General features: G+C 38.8%; 3 protein-coding genes and 1 long non-coding RNA gene across 6 annotated transcripts; 2 read left to right on the top strand and 2 right to left on the bottom strand.

Moving 5' to 3' along the window:
* Positions 1-2,879: 2,879 nt before the first annotated feature.
* On the bottom strand, positions 2,880-4,504 carry gadd45ba (growth arrest and DNA-damage-inducible, beta a). Its single transcript, XM_082155054.1, has 4 exons — positions 4,310-4,504; positions 4,099-4,200; positions 3,773-3,992; positions 2,880-3,670 (listed from the first exon to the last, which is right to left on the bottom strand). The coding sequence occupies exons 1-4, from the start codon at positions 4,351-4,353 to the stop codon at positions 3,557-3,559; spliced, it is 480 nt and encodes a 159-aa protein (XP_082011180.1). The 5' UTR covers positions 4,354-4,504; the 3' UTR covers positions 2,880-3,556.
* A 3,328-nt stretch (positions 4,505-7,832) lies between these two features.
* larp6b (La ribonucleoprotein 6, translational regulator b) lies at positions 7,833-11,256 on the top strand. Of its 2 annotated transcripts, none has more exons than XM_082155284.1 (4): positions 7,833-7,938; positions 8,031-8,149; positions 9,770-9,983; positions 10,063-11,256. In XM_082155284.1, exons 1-4 carry the CDS (start codon positions 7,897-7,899, stop codon positions 11,191-11,193), a joined length of 1,506 nt encoding a protein of 501 aa, XP_082011410.1. In that variant the 5' UTR covers positions 7,833-7,896; the 3' UTR covers positions 11,194-11,256. The 2 variants fall into 2 exon arrangements, with proteins under 2 accessions (XP_082011410.1, XP_082011411.1); XM_082155285.1 differs by having other exon boundaries at positions 7,911-7,938; positions 8,042-8,149.
* Positions 11,257-12,968: 1,712 nt separating this feature from the next.
* vmac (vimentin type intermediate filament associated coiled-coil protein) lies at positions 12,969-16,650 on the bottom strand. 2 transcript variants are annotated; one of them, XR_014201883.1, is made up of 3 exons: positions 16,079-16,650; positions 13,403-14,864; positions 12,969-13,310 (listed from the first exon to the last, which is right to left on the bottom strand). XR_014201883.1 is itself a non-coding variant. In XM_082155286.1 (2 exons), the coding sequence occupies exons 1-2, from the start codon at positions 16,267-16,269 to the stop codon at positions 14,510-14,512; spliced, it is 546 nt and encodes a 181-aa protein (XP_082011412.1). In that variant the 5' UTR covers positions 16,270-16,650; the 3' UTR covers positions 12,969-14,509. The 2 variants fall into 2 exon arrangements, 1 of the variants encoding a protein (XP_082011412.1); XM_082155286.1 differs by having other exon boundaries at positions 12,969-14,864.
* LOC309487557 lies at positions 16,336-16,764 on the top strand. Its single transcript, XR_014201884.1, has 2 exons — positions 16,336-16,476; positions 16,596-16,764. It is a non-coding gene; the product is annotated as an uncharacterized lncRNA (long non-coding RNA).
* The last annotated feature ends 590 nt before the right edge of the window (positions 16,765-17,354 follow it).

Raw genomic sequence — 17,354 nt, forward strand, 5'->3', positions numbered from 1 at the left:
TTCAGCAGGGGCCCACCGAGTTTCTGCCTATATGTGCTTTAAAAAAACTGAAAAACTGGTTTCCCTGTCTTTCTTTTTCGAGTCAGTTTGTGTAGGTGTTTTCCTGTATATACTTCTGCCTTGGTCATGCTTTTTTATAAAAGGAGTTTTGAGATGAGTTTTGAGCATGTGATTTAGAAACACAAACACGTATTTCAGTGTGAATAATTATCTTTTACGGTCATTGCAATTTGCATTGTTTTTATTCATTGTTTATTTTGTATAATGTGTATTCATGTAATATCTGTAATTAGCCTTGCTGACCAATTGAAACTTTTTGTTTGATTTGATAGGACCTGTAATGGTCACAACTGGGGCAAAAAGACATAGGTTTTATGTTATAATTTGAATTAAAACCTGTTCCATGTTTGCTATAGCCTATCATGAATTGATGTATACTTGCTATAAATGATTGCTGATCATGTCACACACAAAAATAAGTTGTGGAAGATGTACGTTTAAAAACAATGTCATAGCCTATTGCATTTCATATTTCAGAAAAGTATAGCCTATTGCTCCATCAAAACAGCGTCAGGTTCCCATTGTGACCAATTATAGTGTGACAACATTCAATGAGCTGCATGTTTTGTTCAGAAGCTTTTTGTATCCAAGTGTCTATAAAAAACCCGATTTTACAAAAATAACCTTTCCTGAGAAATAATCGCTGGAGTGCAATAACAATAAACTAAATTGCCATCCATCCGTTTTGGAGCAATGCCATATTGAAATGACTGTTTTCAGTTATTCTGGACTCTTTCCCGTGATCACGATAAGATTAAAAAATAAAAAAATAAAAACCACCCTGATTCATTCTCGCACCTTGTGAGAAATAGCTAATGCACTCACGCGGCACTTCTGTGCAAACAGAGCCACTATTTCCGCATTCCTCACATACCGGCGGCAGAAGCTGGGCACGACTCGCCCGGCGAGCAGTTAGGAGATGCCCTATCCAAACAAACACGAATAGTGTGATACTTTAAACGCTGAGAATTTGCTAGAATCTTTATATTTCGCTCTAGTGTTTGATAAGACTCAACATGCTTGGCGTTTTCAGATTTGCCCTTAAATGGTCAATGACGTTTCCGGGGTTCCACTGCGTAATCAGAGACGGCCTACGTCAGACGCACAATCTCTCAGGGAATGCCCGAGAAAAATACTTGATGCCTTTCATCTCAAAGGAGACTAATTCTGGAAACTCTGATTATTCAATTCTATTATTATCCCTTGATAAATCTATCTTTAATATCGAGTTAATTTTTACAATGACTGTAGAATACTAGTGCATTTGTTGCTACAGATTAGCATTTATGCCCAATATGAAAGCACAAAAAGGATATCACAACAACAACGTGCGAGTGATTCTGAATAATCATCATAATGCATCATATAGACATCATATCATCATATGAACAGCAGGACGAAGGTGTTTTGTTGGATGAATCTCTCATAGGATGCACTGTTTGTTTTATCAGCAGGTGTTAGCATGTATGTTCTTCACCTCGCAGAGTTCACAACATTGACCTAAACTGCAACTGAGCTGGAAAAACAAAGCTCACAAAGAAGTGTGTGCCAGAGTTTTACAGAAAGGTGGTGGTGGTAACTTAATGCTTTGCACTAGTAACCCAGACCTTTTAGATTCAAGCCGTGAAAGGATAAAGCATGAACTAGCATTGTGTGCCCTTGAGGAAGACACGATCCCAGGTGCTGCTGTAATATGTGAGGCGGCCTTTGCAATTCGGAGGCACGTTTCAAAGAAGCAGTTGGAGGCCCCCCTCATTCAGTCAAACGATTTGTTAAAAAAACGCATAACGAAATTCATTTAGTAGCGAAACATCTCTGTGTTGCTCAGAGACGGCTCTGGATTTGTTTGGAAATATTTTTGTTGGTAATAGTGCAAAAACAGACAATGTTCTAAGACTAAAATGAGTCACCTAACATTAACTTCTTGTTTATTGAGCTGTTGTATGAAATCAATAGGCTATCACATTTGCAATCGTGCCGATATTCGCGAAAATGCCACTCTATGGCCTGTAATAAATATTAAAAACAAGAGCTCAAACAAGGACATATTTGACCCATAGGCCTATATCTTGAATTTTGGTGGCATTTTTGCCCCTAGCCCCCATTCATTTCTGTGATAACAGGAGACAGGGCTTTTTTTTTTCGAGTGCAAGCGGAGGCCCCTTCTGTTGTGAGGCCTGTTAAACATAGCAAAAGGCCACTGTGTACTGTAACAAGTTCTCTGCTACACAACTATTACAGGTTGTTCCAGAAATAATAAGAGATGTGTAACCATATACCTGATAACCTCTATGTAATGACTTACTGAAAAGTGCTTTTATAGATTATTTTCTGGAGGTTATCTAAGCCCTGTGCAGTCTCTTTATAGAGGAGTGGAGCTTGTGAAAGCAGACGGAACTCAGCATAAATAACTCATATGTCTGCATTCCTGTCAGCGCAGTGTTGTAATTAACTGTGTCAGTAAGGATATGACGTTGATTCCAGGACAAGAGGATACAAAGACTATCCTTTGGCAAACTGTGCGATTTGTTTGCACGTCACTTAGGGCTCTTGTTCTTTCTTAACATTTCCACTGAATGCATTCACACCTCAGTGGGGTAAATCCCTCCCAGTCCTTGCTGTACAGTCCAGGCTAATTTTGGGAAGACACTGGGATTTGCAAGGAAGTTAACCAGGAAATTCTTTGTTATTTTAAACATGGACCAAGGTAAGTGAATCTGCATGGCCCATTTACAATTATATACTAGTGCCACTATAAGAAACATACTGAATTGTCTACCACCCCTAAACCCCCCAAAGCAAAACATTAGACAGAGGAGTAAGTCTCAAACAATAATTTATTGAAACAATGTTGCATTTGACAAGAGAAGCAATGCATATATTACTCTGTTTAAATTACTGGAAATAACTTAACCAACAACAATTCATAGTATGTATGCATGTATGCAACTCAGCATTATTCATGTTGTTCCACAAACACGGTCCTTCGATCAGTGCAGTCTAACAGAAGCGATTGCAGTCCATTTGTAGCTTGACATAAATGCTACTGCAGTTAATCGTGTCCGGCTAATACACAGATGATTCACTCAACATTTCAAAATGTTCGTCCCGCAGTCAGCGATAGTGACGTACACTCATCTCTTTCCAACCCATTGCACATATGAAGCCGGGGGCGCGCGCGCGCCCACGCCGCCTGCGTGCAAGTTCTCCAGCTTGTGCCGACAGGCAGGCTTTCACAGTTCATTTTCCCACAACTTGTTCCTCCGCAACCAAAACGACCACTTTTTCCTTTTCCCACGGAGGACACGACAAGCTGGAGGGGCAGGGGGGAATCATGTACCGAGCGCACAGTTCCATGAGCTCCGCTTTCTCTCTCACAGCCCCTTCACATGACGCAGCAGAGCAGTCAACGGCGGCTAGTGCAGAGCCCTTTTGCTTTCATTCGCAGAGAATGACCCTTTCATCCTTTCCTTGCAGCAATAGCATCGCGACTCGTTCAACGTTCTTGCAGGGACAGATAAGGAATCCATTGGTTTTTGCAACGGCTCTCTTCACAGTAGTTGCCCACGTCCTTCAACGCCTGGCATTTGAGTGGTTGGCATTGAGAGTTCTGTGAAAAAGCATAAAATGACACGTAAGTCAACGTCATATGATATTAAGATTCGAAATAATTTGCCTTCGCTAAGCAGTGTGCGAATATAAGTGTACTTACAGTGACTAGGATGCAGTGGAAGTCTCTCGGCTCGCTGTTGTCCACGGCGGCCGGCTCGCCGAGCACCTGCGCGAGGCGCCTCAGACCTGACACGCGCAGGATGTTGATGTCGTTGTCGCAGCAGAACGCCTGAATGAGCGTGAAGTGAATCTGCAGCGCAATATCGTCCTGGTCCTCCTCATCGGTGGCCAGAACGCACAGTACGACACAATCTGGGTCTCTGTAAATCAAATCAAATGCAATTAGACTCCTGGTTGTGGTGATAACGCAATAGGCTATAGCAACATCAGTCTAATATGGAAAGTCAGACATAAATATATACTTACACATTCATTAGTTTTGCAGACTCGTAAACGCCGACTGTTAGACAGTCTTGTCTCTGTGCTGCTACCAGCAGCTCTTCCAATGCTTGGCTCACTGTGTCCATTCTGTAAAAAAATGCGACTATGGTAAGCGACAGTCGGATAGTTTTCTATATAGAAAAAAACACATATTGAGATTCGCAGTTGATATTCATGCATGCAATAAATAACTTACTTTTTCTCAGTTATGTTGCATCCAACGAGTTCTTCCAGGGTCATTTTGCTTCAAATAATAGTAATCCACAAGTCTCCAGGAGATCGTAAAATCCAGTCAAAGTGTGCTGTCCAAAAGTATAATCCAGATAGCCTATCTCTTGGAGTTGTAGTATTCCTTTGCTCGCTTCGCTGTGTCTCAGAATTAGTTTCTACCGACTTCAAGCGAAACGCGCGTATATATACCGCTTTCGAGTTGGGCGCGGCTTAGCAAAACGCTCGTCTTTCTGATTGGTTAGAAATGTTCCACAAGCGTCTTGCGCTCGCGCATCCATTGGTTGTGGGGGAAACTCCTGCTTTCACCCCACGTGGGCTGATTCGCGGAACATCTCCCCAAACTACCAATACAACACGCACCTAGCAGCTTTCAATTTGTTTGTAGCCTACTGACTGAGACCGATGGAATTTCCTTATGGAAATGATGGAGTTTCCCAGTTGCTTTCGATGTGCATGTTGCAGTTACATCTGAAACCTTTGCATCATGTAGGCTACAGAACGTAATGAAGCCAGAATTTCATTTTTGAATTGCAAGTAGCCTATATAACATATGTGTGTGTGGGGGGGGGGGGAATAGTCATTGTATCATATGTTTATTGAATCTATAACATTTTGCCACGTCCTGAAATTGCACGAGCTGGTTTGTCGAAACTCCCTTATATAGGCCTATGATGATGACTCGTGACTCCTGGCATCCTGTGCACAGTTAGGGACGAAAATGATGCATTAAAAGCGACGGCGTTGTTTATTCAGGCTATCTTTGCAGAAGACATTGTTTTGCAAAACACAAGTCGTCTGAACTGGCTCTAGGTAGTTGAGTTTCTGTCTCCTTCTTACCTGGAACTTTCATTACCCAAGCTGTTCCAGTTCCACCGGCTAATTATAGACGGTACAGTCACAGGATCAGAGCTGTTGATGTTATCATGGGACCTTGTTGTGCTCGAGTTACGAAACCCGCCGCCGGACTGCATAAACACTGGGGTCAACATCTTGCACTTCATTGTTTGATCGATTTCCATTCCTCGATAGACATGCCTTCAGGGTCATAATAATATGACTGTCATAATATCATCAGCACATCGCGTGCATGTCCCTGCTGCAGCAACACTCTCAGATATGGCTTGTACGTTGAAGTGCATTTCTGGGCTTCTAATGAACCTCAAGGGATTTTTCAAATCAGTCAAATCAATCAATAACTCAATAACTGGATTGAATCAATTAACTGTTCTAATGCGCCATCTGCTGTTAGATGATCATAAACTGATGTAGCCTAAGTTATCACAATGTCACTTAATAACTGTACTTTTGCATGACATAAATTGGAATTAACAGTAAAGAAATGCTATAATCTTAAATATGATAATGAGTGCTACTGGTTCAAGCCAAGCATTTCAGCAATCAGTGCTTCAACAGAATTATCTTCTATCAACGAGTGTCCCCTACTGGTTATGATATGTCACTACAAACTAATTGTAATATGGCTCATAAACGGGTATATTCTTGTGTTACTGTTCTGTCCTCTAGGGTGATTTTAAAGTTAAATAAATAAAATGCTTTAAAACAATCATTCTAGTTTTAAAATAGATCATAATGACTTTATTTATTTTATTGTTTAATTGTTTTTGAGTGTTAAAATGTTATATTTGCTAGATTCTGTTACCATGGAATTGAAAAGTATCAGGTGACCACTCTGTAAAGGCAATATAGTGACACTGATATTAAATGTAACTAAGTGTAAAATTGTTTACATTGTGATATGGTGTGTCGGGGTAAGATGCTGCTACTAGTGTTATTATTTTTAAATTGAATAATTATTGTAATTAATGGGGTTAATATTAAGTATTTCCATGAATTAGATTTCAGACATCTTTGCTTTTATTAAAACCTTTAGGTTAGTTGAGTGAAACCGTTCAGTCTGCATTCGTAGTGTTGCTATTATGACATCTTCAATAAAATATGGGCAATTAAATACGTAAACATTCACATGTCTGTATATATATTATCATATAATAGCTTAACCTTTCAGATTAATCTATTTTACTGGTTTGCCTATTTTGCTTTGTCTGACATGTTCTAAATTGTCCAAATAAAAATGTAAATACAATAGTTTATTTAGTATTGTACATAATTGACACCTGGATAAACTTTTACAGAATGTTTAAATACATTTTAATATAATTATACTAAATGTATTTATATATTCTGTAAAAGTTTATCCCAGGTAGCAGGCCAACTTTTAATATTTGACAGTCCGTGCTATAACAACTAAATTAGCAATTGTTTCTATGTATTTCCTATACATTGGCTGATGCATCATCATCCAGCACATGCTAATAATATCTAAATATGTTACAATTTAAAAGTAAATCCACATTGTTCAACTAGCAAGCCCAAGGCTTACCAGAAAGGGAGAATTCCCGTTGCCACCACTCATCATTTACTATTATAGCCTACAAAATGATTCCTTCACACATGATATCTATATTTACCCATTTGGAGATTGATCAAGGCCATGTTCTCATCTTCATTCCATTACTTTTTGTTCTTCTTCAAATAGGCTATTCAAAAATATCCCTATAACTGAAGCTTCAACCTTTTATACATTTAAGTAGCTTCTTGGATTTACTCGTGTTGCCTTGCAGGTCAAATGATCTGATTCTATCGTTCAGAAAACGCGAAAATGTTTTTATTCGGTGATCGTTTACATGGCAAATTCCGCTCGCACGTTTACAAAAGCAACCGTTACTGTAATTATAATATGGTTGAGCCCACATTATCCTGAGTGTGTTTATTGCCTGTGAATCGTGTTAGTTAATTAGCAGGACTTCAGACTACCTCCATCGTGCTCTTTGAAGAATGCAACACAAGTGAGGAATAACTTGTCCGGGACGTTTAACAGTTCTAATATACAGGAAGCCGAGTAAGGGGGTTTGCAGGAGTCCTGACTCCTGCACGTAGGCTTCTACCGTCTCACGGATCCCCCGTGGTACCTTTTCATTTGGAATACACAATCTTGACACCTCACCCCTCACAGTACACACACCAGTCGGGTCCATGGTGGGTTTGCATAACGTCTACAGGGTCTCCAAAAGTCCATGGTTCGCTAAGTAACTAACACACCCATTAGTAAAGTCTTGGGAACAGAGGCTGCGTGTAATTGAGTAATTAAGAGAGATTAAGTGTAAATAATTATGGCAGGGTCTACGAGAATAATATCAGGCAGAATTATTTATACTTTGCGTTCAGTGCGCATGTGCATTAGCCTATAGCCTATATATTTAATATCAAGTAACCTTTTCAGAATGTTCATGATTATCACAAAAAAAAAAATATATATATTTTATGTCTTTATTTAAAAGACTGGAAGATTGACAAATGTCTTTAAACTTTTTTTTATTATTATTCTTTTTTTTATGCTCCCAGAGGATTTATTTGTGATTTGTCTATAGCCTACAGAACAAGTACGACGTCGCCCAATAGACATCTTTTTTCAATTGTGACGTATGGACGTTTAAATCAGTATTCTAAAAAGGGATCACCTGTTTTCAGGAGATGTGTGGCGGGAAACGGGGAAGCAGACAGGGAAGTCGTCAGGTAGGCTGTTTACAACGCAGTTTAACAACTAATGTTTAATATATATTTTTAAATGTCTAGTAGCCTACATTTCAGCCTTTGTCAGTGTAAAGTTTGTCAACAGCATGTCCTCACCTGGTTTTACTGACATCTTCCACTGTGAGGACACTCAGCAGTCAAAGGGACACTTCTCATTCCCTGATGATGGGCTGCTAAATGATAGTTTGGACGGGTAAGACACTTATTAGATAATTGATGAGTTGGGTTATTCCTGGGATTTGGTAATATTTCAGTGGTTCACCAAAATGAAACGTTAAAAGCTTTTCACAATATTCTGGAATGAAATTGCGCTTAAATGATTTTATCACAAAATGTCTTATTTCTATCATAGCCTACACTAAGCATTTTGTCATGTGCCTAAGGCACTTCACTGAATTTGTAGTTATACTTAGAAAATATTTAACAAAATGTGTACAGTGTCTATAATTTGGCAACATTGTAAGTATTTATTTACTTTCTTGTGAATTTATTTATTTTTAAAGCAAGATATTTTATAAAAAAAATAAAAAATAAATAAAAGACTAGAGTTATGTCCCTTAGTTTAAACTCAATACTTCATACCAACAATTCTCTGCCTATAATAATTTAAGCTCCACCCATATGTGACATAATTTACCAGAAATGACATCATTCAGGTCTCTCTAACAGTGGTGCAGGAGATTAGTAGTATCCTACTTTCTATTCATATTTTTGAGGCGTATTGTAGTCAGGGGGAGGGTACTGTCAAACTAAACCCCATCACAAAAAATTAAGATTTTTTTATTTTTTTTTTACCCATAAGTAGGCCTATATACAAAGTACTTATTTCATTGCTGCCATATATGGTCAACTGTCCTACAGGAGCAGAGGCCATTTTGCAACAAAAAAAAGAAAAGGAAAAAAAGACAACTCAGCCCTGTCACAAATATTTCTCATTGTTTTGAGGTTGTAAACTTGTGACAGGGTTGAGTTTTTCCACTTCATTTATGAATAATTTTAATTTAAAAAAAATGAAGGTCAACTTTTATTGATACTTTTGCCAGTACTGATAGTGTGCGGGACTTTCTTTTGTTCTTGATTTGACTTTTTTGTTCTTTTCTCCTTTGCACCCATCTATTACCGGCGGTGTACAGGGTAAGCGTCTAATTAATTTAATTAATTTAATTAATTAATATATAAAATAGACATGGTTTCAATAAAGATATACTTGCCAAAATCATGACAGCTCATAATTCTGTTATAAATAGAATATATGAGCTAATGCCCAACTTTGACAAGAATGGCAGAAATGGCAGCCACATCAGCAGCAGAAAGATATGCGGACCCAGAAAGAAAGGCACAATATGAGAGGGACTCAATTCTTTTGGGGGAAAAATAGGGAAGACGATAAAAAATTAAGGCTTTTATTATACCACCTGACAATAAAATTGTGGTTTTAATTAGTTTTTTTTTAAAGTTTTTTTTACTTCAGTCCCATAAAAATGGAAAAAATATCATAAATGTTACATTTGTAGTTATTAAATTGTTATGAGGGACACGAGCAGTAGGTATTTTTTTATAAAAGTGGTTTATGAAAAAAAAAAATGAAAAAAAAAATGCTTTAATGCTTGTAGTGGGAAAATTTTATTTGTTGGAGGTCTGATATGTGCCTAATGATGGGAAGTATTTAGAGAATTAATATGTAGTTTAAAAAAATTTAAATAAATAACAAATCCATTGAAATATTACCGAATCCTGGGAATGATCCAATTTGAAGTGTTTTTCTAATGTCTAATTCCAAAACCATTTTAATAAAGAAAGAACTGTTTTTCAGGAGTTCGACTGAACTGATTGATGTTTTTGAAGAGGAATTCTGTGAGGGTGAACTCTGGATTCCTCCGAATGACGATCTGACACAAAAAATTACAGCCCAGCTCGAGAACTACCTATCAGATGAAAATCTATCAGAAGATGCTTTTCTGCTTAAACATATCCAAAGAAACAAGATGGGTTATGTTAGTCTGAAGCTGCTGACATCTTTCAAAAAGGTGAGATCAAAAAACCAACACCCCGATCCGAGTAGAAGTGTCGTCATCGGGAAATGTTCTTTTCATTGTCTTGTCACAGATTCGAGATCTGACGCGTGACTGGCGCACCACACTGGCTGCTTCAAGAACCTCTCCGCAGCTGGAGGTCAATGAGATGGGAACCAAGGTGCGACGACGCACTCCAGTACCCGATTGGCTCCTGTGCATTCCCACTAGCAAGCTGCTTCTGGCCTGGAACTTCCTGGACGGTGTCGGCCCAGTCAAGGATGAGTTAAATGGGTCACCGGGTGGGGAGCAGCTAGGCATCATGGAAGCTGCAATGCGGATGTTTTCCCCCTACGGCACCATTTCATCTCTTCGCATTCTGCGCCCAGGAAAAGAGATCCCTGCAGAGTTGAAACGCTACACAAAGAAACACCTGGAACTGGGGCGCAAAGTGTGTGTTGTGGTGGAGTACGAGTATCTAGAGGGCGCGCGCAAGGCGTACGACACCCTGAGGACAGAAGAGCAGCAACAGGGAGGAAGGGGTGTTTGTGTGGTCCTGCTGGGCAGCCGTGGGACTCGTAAGCCGGGATGGAGCCAAAACCTAGTGGAGGAAGAGTCAGAAGAAGGCATTGACAACGACAGTTTAAAAAAGTCCACCAGAAAAGCCAGGCGGTCCCTTTACTCTTTGGAGGATTCGGCTGTTTGCAGCTCTTCAGAGTCCGATTTTGCCCCCGCCTCACCCCGACCCAACCGCAGGGTGTCCCGCCCTCAGGCCCTCTACGGCAGTCCCCTCGCCATCCCGCAGATATCCACTTTCCGCTCTGACCCTTACAGGAATCCTCTTGGCAGTCCCGTAGGAAGCCCCCTCCTGCCTCGCAAGCTTTTTCCTTGCAGTCATGTGACCTCTCCTCTGGCCACACATCCGTTCAGCAGCACGCCCACTGGAGCCGGGACATCCTCCTTCAGCAGGTACAAGGGCTCGGATGAGCTCTCTCCGGATGATACGGGGTTCACTGGCAGCCCGTGGGTCCAGAGACGGAAAAGTGCCGCCAAGGTCATTCAGCCTGAGATGGGAAGCTTGCTGTCACCCGATCAGATTGTGAGGTCTTCGGGTCTGCTGGTTGTGCGCCAGCCTGTCGGCCCGGACGGGACCAAGGGTTTTCACAACTGCATTGGTAGAGGAAGGTGCTGTTACCCCACTGACCCTGTCAAAGATGCATTATGAAGTCTTTTTTTTTCACTGAGCCTGTACTTGTGCAGTGCAACAGAAGCACTTTTAATGCAACACAATTACTGACAACTTTATTTCTCCTATCAATGAAAATGGGGGGGAAATGTCATGTAAAAAAAAAAAAAAGTGTATAATTAAATATTGAATAAAGATGAATTTGTATTCAATTCTCCTGAATTTATTAATTTAATATTTTTATTATTTCCTGTATACCGTGTTTCTGAGTAAGTACACAATTTAGATATTTAGCACTCAAGAATAACAAAATAATTTATTAGAATTTTTCAGAATAAATAATCCCATTTAACAAGTAACCATGAGTCTTTTAGGCACTGTTTTACTTCTGAGAAAAATGTTAGCAAACACACTTCTGTACAGGGCACTAACAAGACAAATATGACATGCCCCAATATGTAAAATTACCATGCTGTAGTCCAGTACCACATGTAACTCTTAGAACGAACACGAAAATATTGTGTAACCATCACATCGTAACAGGACAAATGACACGCTGTACATGAATAATGCCCCATCATCAGTACACTCATTCACTACTTCATGTGGCTCCCCTCCATCTGCCTTTCCACACAGATTGACTGAATAAATATGGCAAAATATAACAGGCTTGCATAGATTTCATTTTGCAAGGCCAAATTAAATGTTCAAGAATAACTAAATTAATTTGGAGAAAGGTCTATATGCATTAGCATCACATTATCATTTGCAGAACTGAAATAATAGAAAATAAAAGGACAGTTGCAAAAGGTTACAGAAGAAAATTCAACAATGAAAGCAAATGCTTTTACACACTTTCTCAAACATAAACCTGTAATTGTGTAAGTAACGGCTTTAGCTCGGTTGGAATTGCTCCGTTTATGTGGTGGCGCACTATTTTAAGTGCTCGCTGTTTTATTAAGAGAGGCTCTCAGAGAACAACTTCACTGCATAGATCACTTAATTATATATAACACCTTAAATTACAGAGTAATTTGTCATACCGTCACTTCAGCACTTTGCTCACCATCACAATGGTGGAAGGGTCTCTCAGAAACTGATGGTTTAATCCTGTTACTTAAGAGTTTCCAACACATATCTTTAAATATGAAATAACCACCACTCACTTCATTGGAGGAAAACATTTTCAGTTTTTCAGCAAGCAGCATTTGTCTATGCAGAAGCTAAATTGAAATGATTTATTAATGTTAATGTTACTTGCAAATTGTAAATATTTTTTACAAATTCTATAATTAAAATGAACTAATAATTAACAGTAATATATTTATATAACATCATATTAATACATGCTGTAAAAATAAAAATCCTTTTTAATCCCTGATGCATTTGAATTAACTAATGTTAACAAAACTTACTGTAAACTATCATTGTACAAAAACATATTTGACGTGGAAGTGTAAAGTGACAAAAAAGGAAGTTAAAGGGACAGTTCACCCAACCTAAAATTTTAGATGTTTAAACCCTTTTAATATATACAAGCTCACAATTTAGATATTTAGCGCTCAGGAATAAAATTATAATTTTTCAGAGTAAATAATTCCATTAAAACAGGCAACCATGCGTCTTTTAGGAACTCTATTACTTCATATGTAGAGAAAAATGTAATGAAACAATGAAAATTCACCCTCTATTCCAAATCTGTAGGACACAAAAGACGGCTATTTTTTGTTAACATTCTGCTAAATATATTTTGTGTCCTGCAGAAGAGCCTCTCGTGACATGAAGGTGAGTAAATTATGACAAAACATAAAATACTGGGTGAACTATTCCTTTAAGTTTGCTTTCCAGCATAGTTATGCAAATATTGCATTGTAATTCAATGTGAATTTGTGGCCAAGGGGCAAATTTATAATGTAAAACTATGTCTATTTGTAAACAATGCATGGCATACAACCGATGACACTGAATTAGGCTGTTTACACCTGTATTAAGATGCGTTGTGGTCGATCGGGTCACAAGTAGACAAGGGAGACTCATACCCGTTTAAACCTGGTGTTTTAATCTCTTTTGTCCACTTTCAACCACTTCTGTCCTGATTTCTTCGAGGGGAGGGTTTATGGGCGGGTAAATGTACAGGGATTTTCAGATCTTTCGATCTAATGGACAAAAATAAGCTCACGCAATTTACATATCATCACACCCGGAGAGAACGGAGAGCAGCAGCTTTCATTTCTGCTTTGAGAGCCACAAGATCACGTCAAATGCTGTGAGTGTGTGTTAAAAACAGAAATGGTGAGAGTGGTCGAAAGTAGACAAGCTCAAAATGTTTAAGACCCCGTTTACACCTGTATTTAGCGTCATCAAAACGCATATTAATACCAGCTGTAAACTAAATTCAACCACTAAGGCTCTACGAACATGTTAAATCAACTATCTTGCACATGACAGCATATCTAACCTATACCAGAATCCACCATCTGTACATCCTCAGTGACTGTTGAAAATGTTCACTGAGAGCCTCCAACAAAACAGCATTACATCTAGGTGATATCCACAAATGGAGCAATATCAAAAACATTTTTAAACAGGACTGGATACCCTTTTTAAAAAATAAAAACTGCAGATGAACTGCATGTAACAGTAAATTTCAAGTAATTTGTACGTAAATTTAAAAAAAAACGTTCTACTCTGACATTAGCGTGACCTAATAAATCCAGGTATAAATAGTTGAGCAAAATATCACATGAAAATTTTAACCTAAAAAGGGAAGGAAAAACAAGTTAGCAACCAAAACAAGTTAACAACTCCGCACAAGACATGCGGAACAAAAAGATGATATGTGGCCACGAATTAAGAATTCATTCTCGTTTTAGTAAATCGTGGCCATGTTGAACTAATTTGTTCCCTTGCTTTGAATTGATTTAACAAAAACAAGAAAGCAAATTATTACAATGTGGACACAATTTAGTAAAATCGAGGGAACAAATAATTATATAGCGCGCACAATTGACTTAAAACGAGGTAAAATGTGCTGACGTAAGAATTCTTAATTTGTGTCAACGATTTGCATGTTGTTGTTTTTTATGCGGGACTCCGTATTAAACTGACCTTAATTAAAACTGGTCCAAGGGACAATTCAAAATGATAGGTGGCATACTTGTATCACTATCTTATAGATTCAGCCAGAATTGACCAGGCATTCTTTCTTTACAGTGGAATCCCATTCACAATGCAGTAACCTGTATTACGATACAATGGCTATTTTATCAAATGATGACCAGACACTGAATCAACTGTAACCATCAAAACACACAGGCTGCTAAACCTGAGACGAGGGCCAGTGTAACCGAGGCTCTCATACAGTGGTCCCGAACACGACCCCGTCTAATTCCTGATCGTCAGAGTCGTCCTCGCTGAGTGAGAAGTCTTTGTGGTTGGAGAGGCGGCTGGGACTGCAGTTGGACTCTCCGTCTGTGAGAGAGCTGTTGGTCGTGGGCTTCCCCAAATCTCTGACAGGCCCCATTCTCTCTGCCTCGGCCATCTGGGACAGCATGCTGTCCAGTAAAGGACGGTTTTTGCAAATGTTGTCCAGCAGCTGACATCGGTGTTGTAACTGTCCAATTAGAGAATCTTTTTCCTTAATCGTTTGGTTGAGTTTATGGATGGACTCCTCTGATTGACAAAGCTTCTCGTGGAGGAAGAAAATCTCTCTACATGAAAAATAAAGATAAAATTTTCAGTAGGCAAATCATCCTATTAATTAAATCTGTTGGACGCAATTTGCATGCAACTAGTTGCACCAATCGGAATAGTGCTGTTCAGTCATAAAGTCAATTTGTAGGCCAACAGCTAATTACTCTCAGGAAATTGTTCATTTATTTCAATTTTTTTTTTTTGAGAAGCAGTTGTCGATTTATTACGGTCTCTGGTTAATATTACTTGAAAATATTTTCATGTCTTGTTCACATCACAGTGGAAACGCAAATAGAAAATATGAAAGTGTACTGTGTTTTAAAAATACAAGTTGCTATGTAAGGACTACAACAATTGTCCGATTCGTCAGTCATTTAAAGGATTAGTTAACTTCAAAATGATAATTCTGTCATCATTTACTCTCCCTCAAGTTGTTTCAAACCTGTATAAATGTATTTCTTCTGCTGAACACAAAAGTATATTTTGAAGAATGTTGGTACCAGACAGTTGATGGACCCCATTGACTGCCATAGTATTTGTTTTCCTACTATGGAAGTCAATGGGGTCCATCAACTGTCTGGTACCAACATCCCTCAAAATATCTTAATTTGTCTTCAGGAAATTCATACAGGTTTGACACCACTTGAGGATGAGACCTAATGGACCTGAGCTAGCATGAACAAACCCTTGTATTTTTTAACTAACATTAACAAAAAGTAATAACTTCTTCTGTAACAAATGTGGCTATTGCTCATCGTTTATGTTAGTTAATGCATTACCTAATGAGACCTTTTTGTAGTGTTCACCTACCTATTGTTCTTAATAATTCTTTTGCACTTTAATCTAGTTTAAACATTTGTTTACATTCATACAATTGCTTTATTTTATTTAAATGTTCAGTTCTTTTTGCTATAAGAAAAAAAGTTATTAAACCTGTTATAGTATTACAACACTTTTTTGCAACTCATTTAAATATCGTGATAATACCGTATATACCGTGATAAAAGCTTCAGCTATTATCGAAACATGAAAATGTGATACCGTCACATGCCTAGCTGCTACATACGAAAAAAACAAAATACGCTTAAAGCAGCTTGATGGAGCTTTTTGATTTAGCACAAACTGATTTTTACAAATGCATGGTTTTCGTGTCAAATAGTAAATAAATAAAAACTATTCTGCGTCTACAAAACAACACGATCGTGTTGAGAATGTAGATTATTTCCCCTACTTGTCCTTGGCCTCCGTGATTTGTTGCGTGGCCGCTCTCAGTTGCTCGTCTTTGCGGATGAGACTCTCCGCCTGCTCCCGCACGGTGTTCTCCGCCTCCTCCAGCCTGTGCTCCAGCTCGGAGACCCGCCTGTGCAGCGCGGCCAGGTGCGCGTTCGCCTCTCGGATCTGCACCGGCGACGGGGACGACATGTCCCTGGACGTGCTGCTGCTCGGGATGCGGAAGACAAAAGCACCGGTCCGGTCTCCTCTCTCATCCACGAGAACGCCACGCTGCCGGGCTGATCATCTTCTAGGGGGCTCGGACGGGTCCAGATCCAGACTGAATGAAGCTGAAGTGCTGAACTATCTCTCGATCTCAGCATGCGTGATGCATAAGCAGCGCCGTGCGTGTCTTCAGTAAATCTTCGCGTCTATAACACAGTTGCAATCGGCAATGCGCAGTTAAATGCAGCGCAGAGATTTATAACATTGTCCTATATAAGCAGGTATTGCAGTTTGTGTTTTTGTTTTTCCAGGCAGCTGACGTGTCATCTCCACCAACTTCATAGCAACCTGTAGCTGCTGACCCGGAAATGATTTTACAGCCTCTAGCCAATCAGAGTAGCAGAAAAGAAGAGACAACAACGATTACAAACTGCACTTTCCCTGCGAGCGAGGAACTAAATAAACGGACTGGTTATCTTTTGGGACTGTGCATTTATTACAATATTATGTCAAGACTGGCACTTTGTTTTCTTTTTAAATTATTTTTGTTATGTGCTCATAACTCATGTTTTAAAATATACCTAGGCTAATTAGGTAAAAACTCATTTATTAGATATTTATATGATTGTACCAGTGATTAAAATACGTAAATAATTACTATCAGTGATTTTCCGCCAACACTTACCTCATCAAATAAACCAGCAAGTCTCTGACATGAGTTGTTAGTCTTGGATTTATGAGTAAAATACAGTCTGTGGTTCCGATTATTTAAAGCGATGTTTACATAAATTACGTAGAGTTATACCCCAATTGTGACTTTAAAGATATAATAAAAACCTTAGCCCAACAAGATGCTATGATATATTTAATTAGCTTTTCAAGATTTAATGGGGTAGATGACAATGTGATATCGTTCATTTTTATCACATCTATGTCTGAGATATAAAACGTAATCGGTTACTAACGTAACCTCGGTTCTCTCTAGAAGAGGGAACGAGTATTGCGTAAGTTAGCTTACGCTACGGGTAAAGTCATCTTTTCTCGAGATATGAAGCCAAAAAATTATCCTT

Source organism: Leuciscus leuciscus (genome assembly GCF_965113295.1).
Source record: "Leuciscus leuciscus genome assembly, chromosome: 23".
NCBI classification, from domain to species: Eukaryota; Metazoa; Chordata; class Actinopteri; order Cypriniformes; family Leuciscidae; genus Leuciscus; species Leuciscus leuciscus.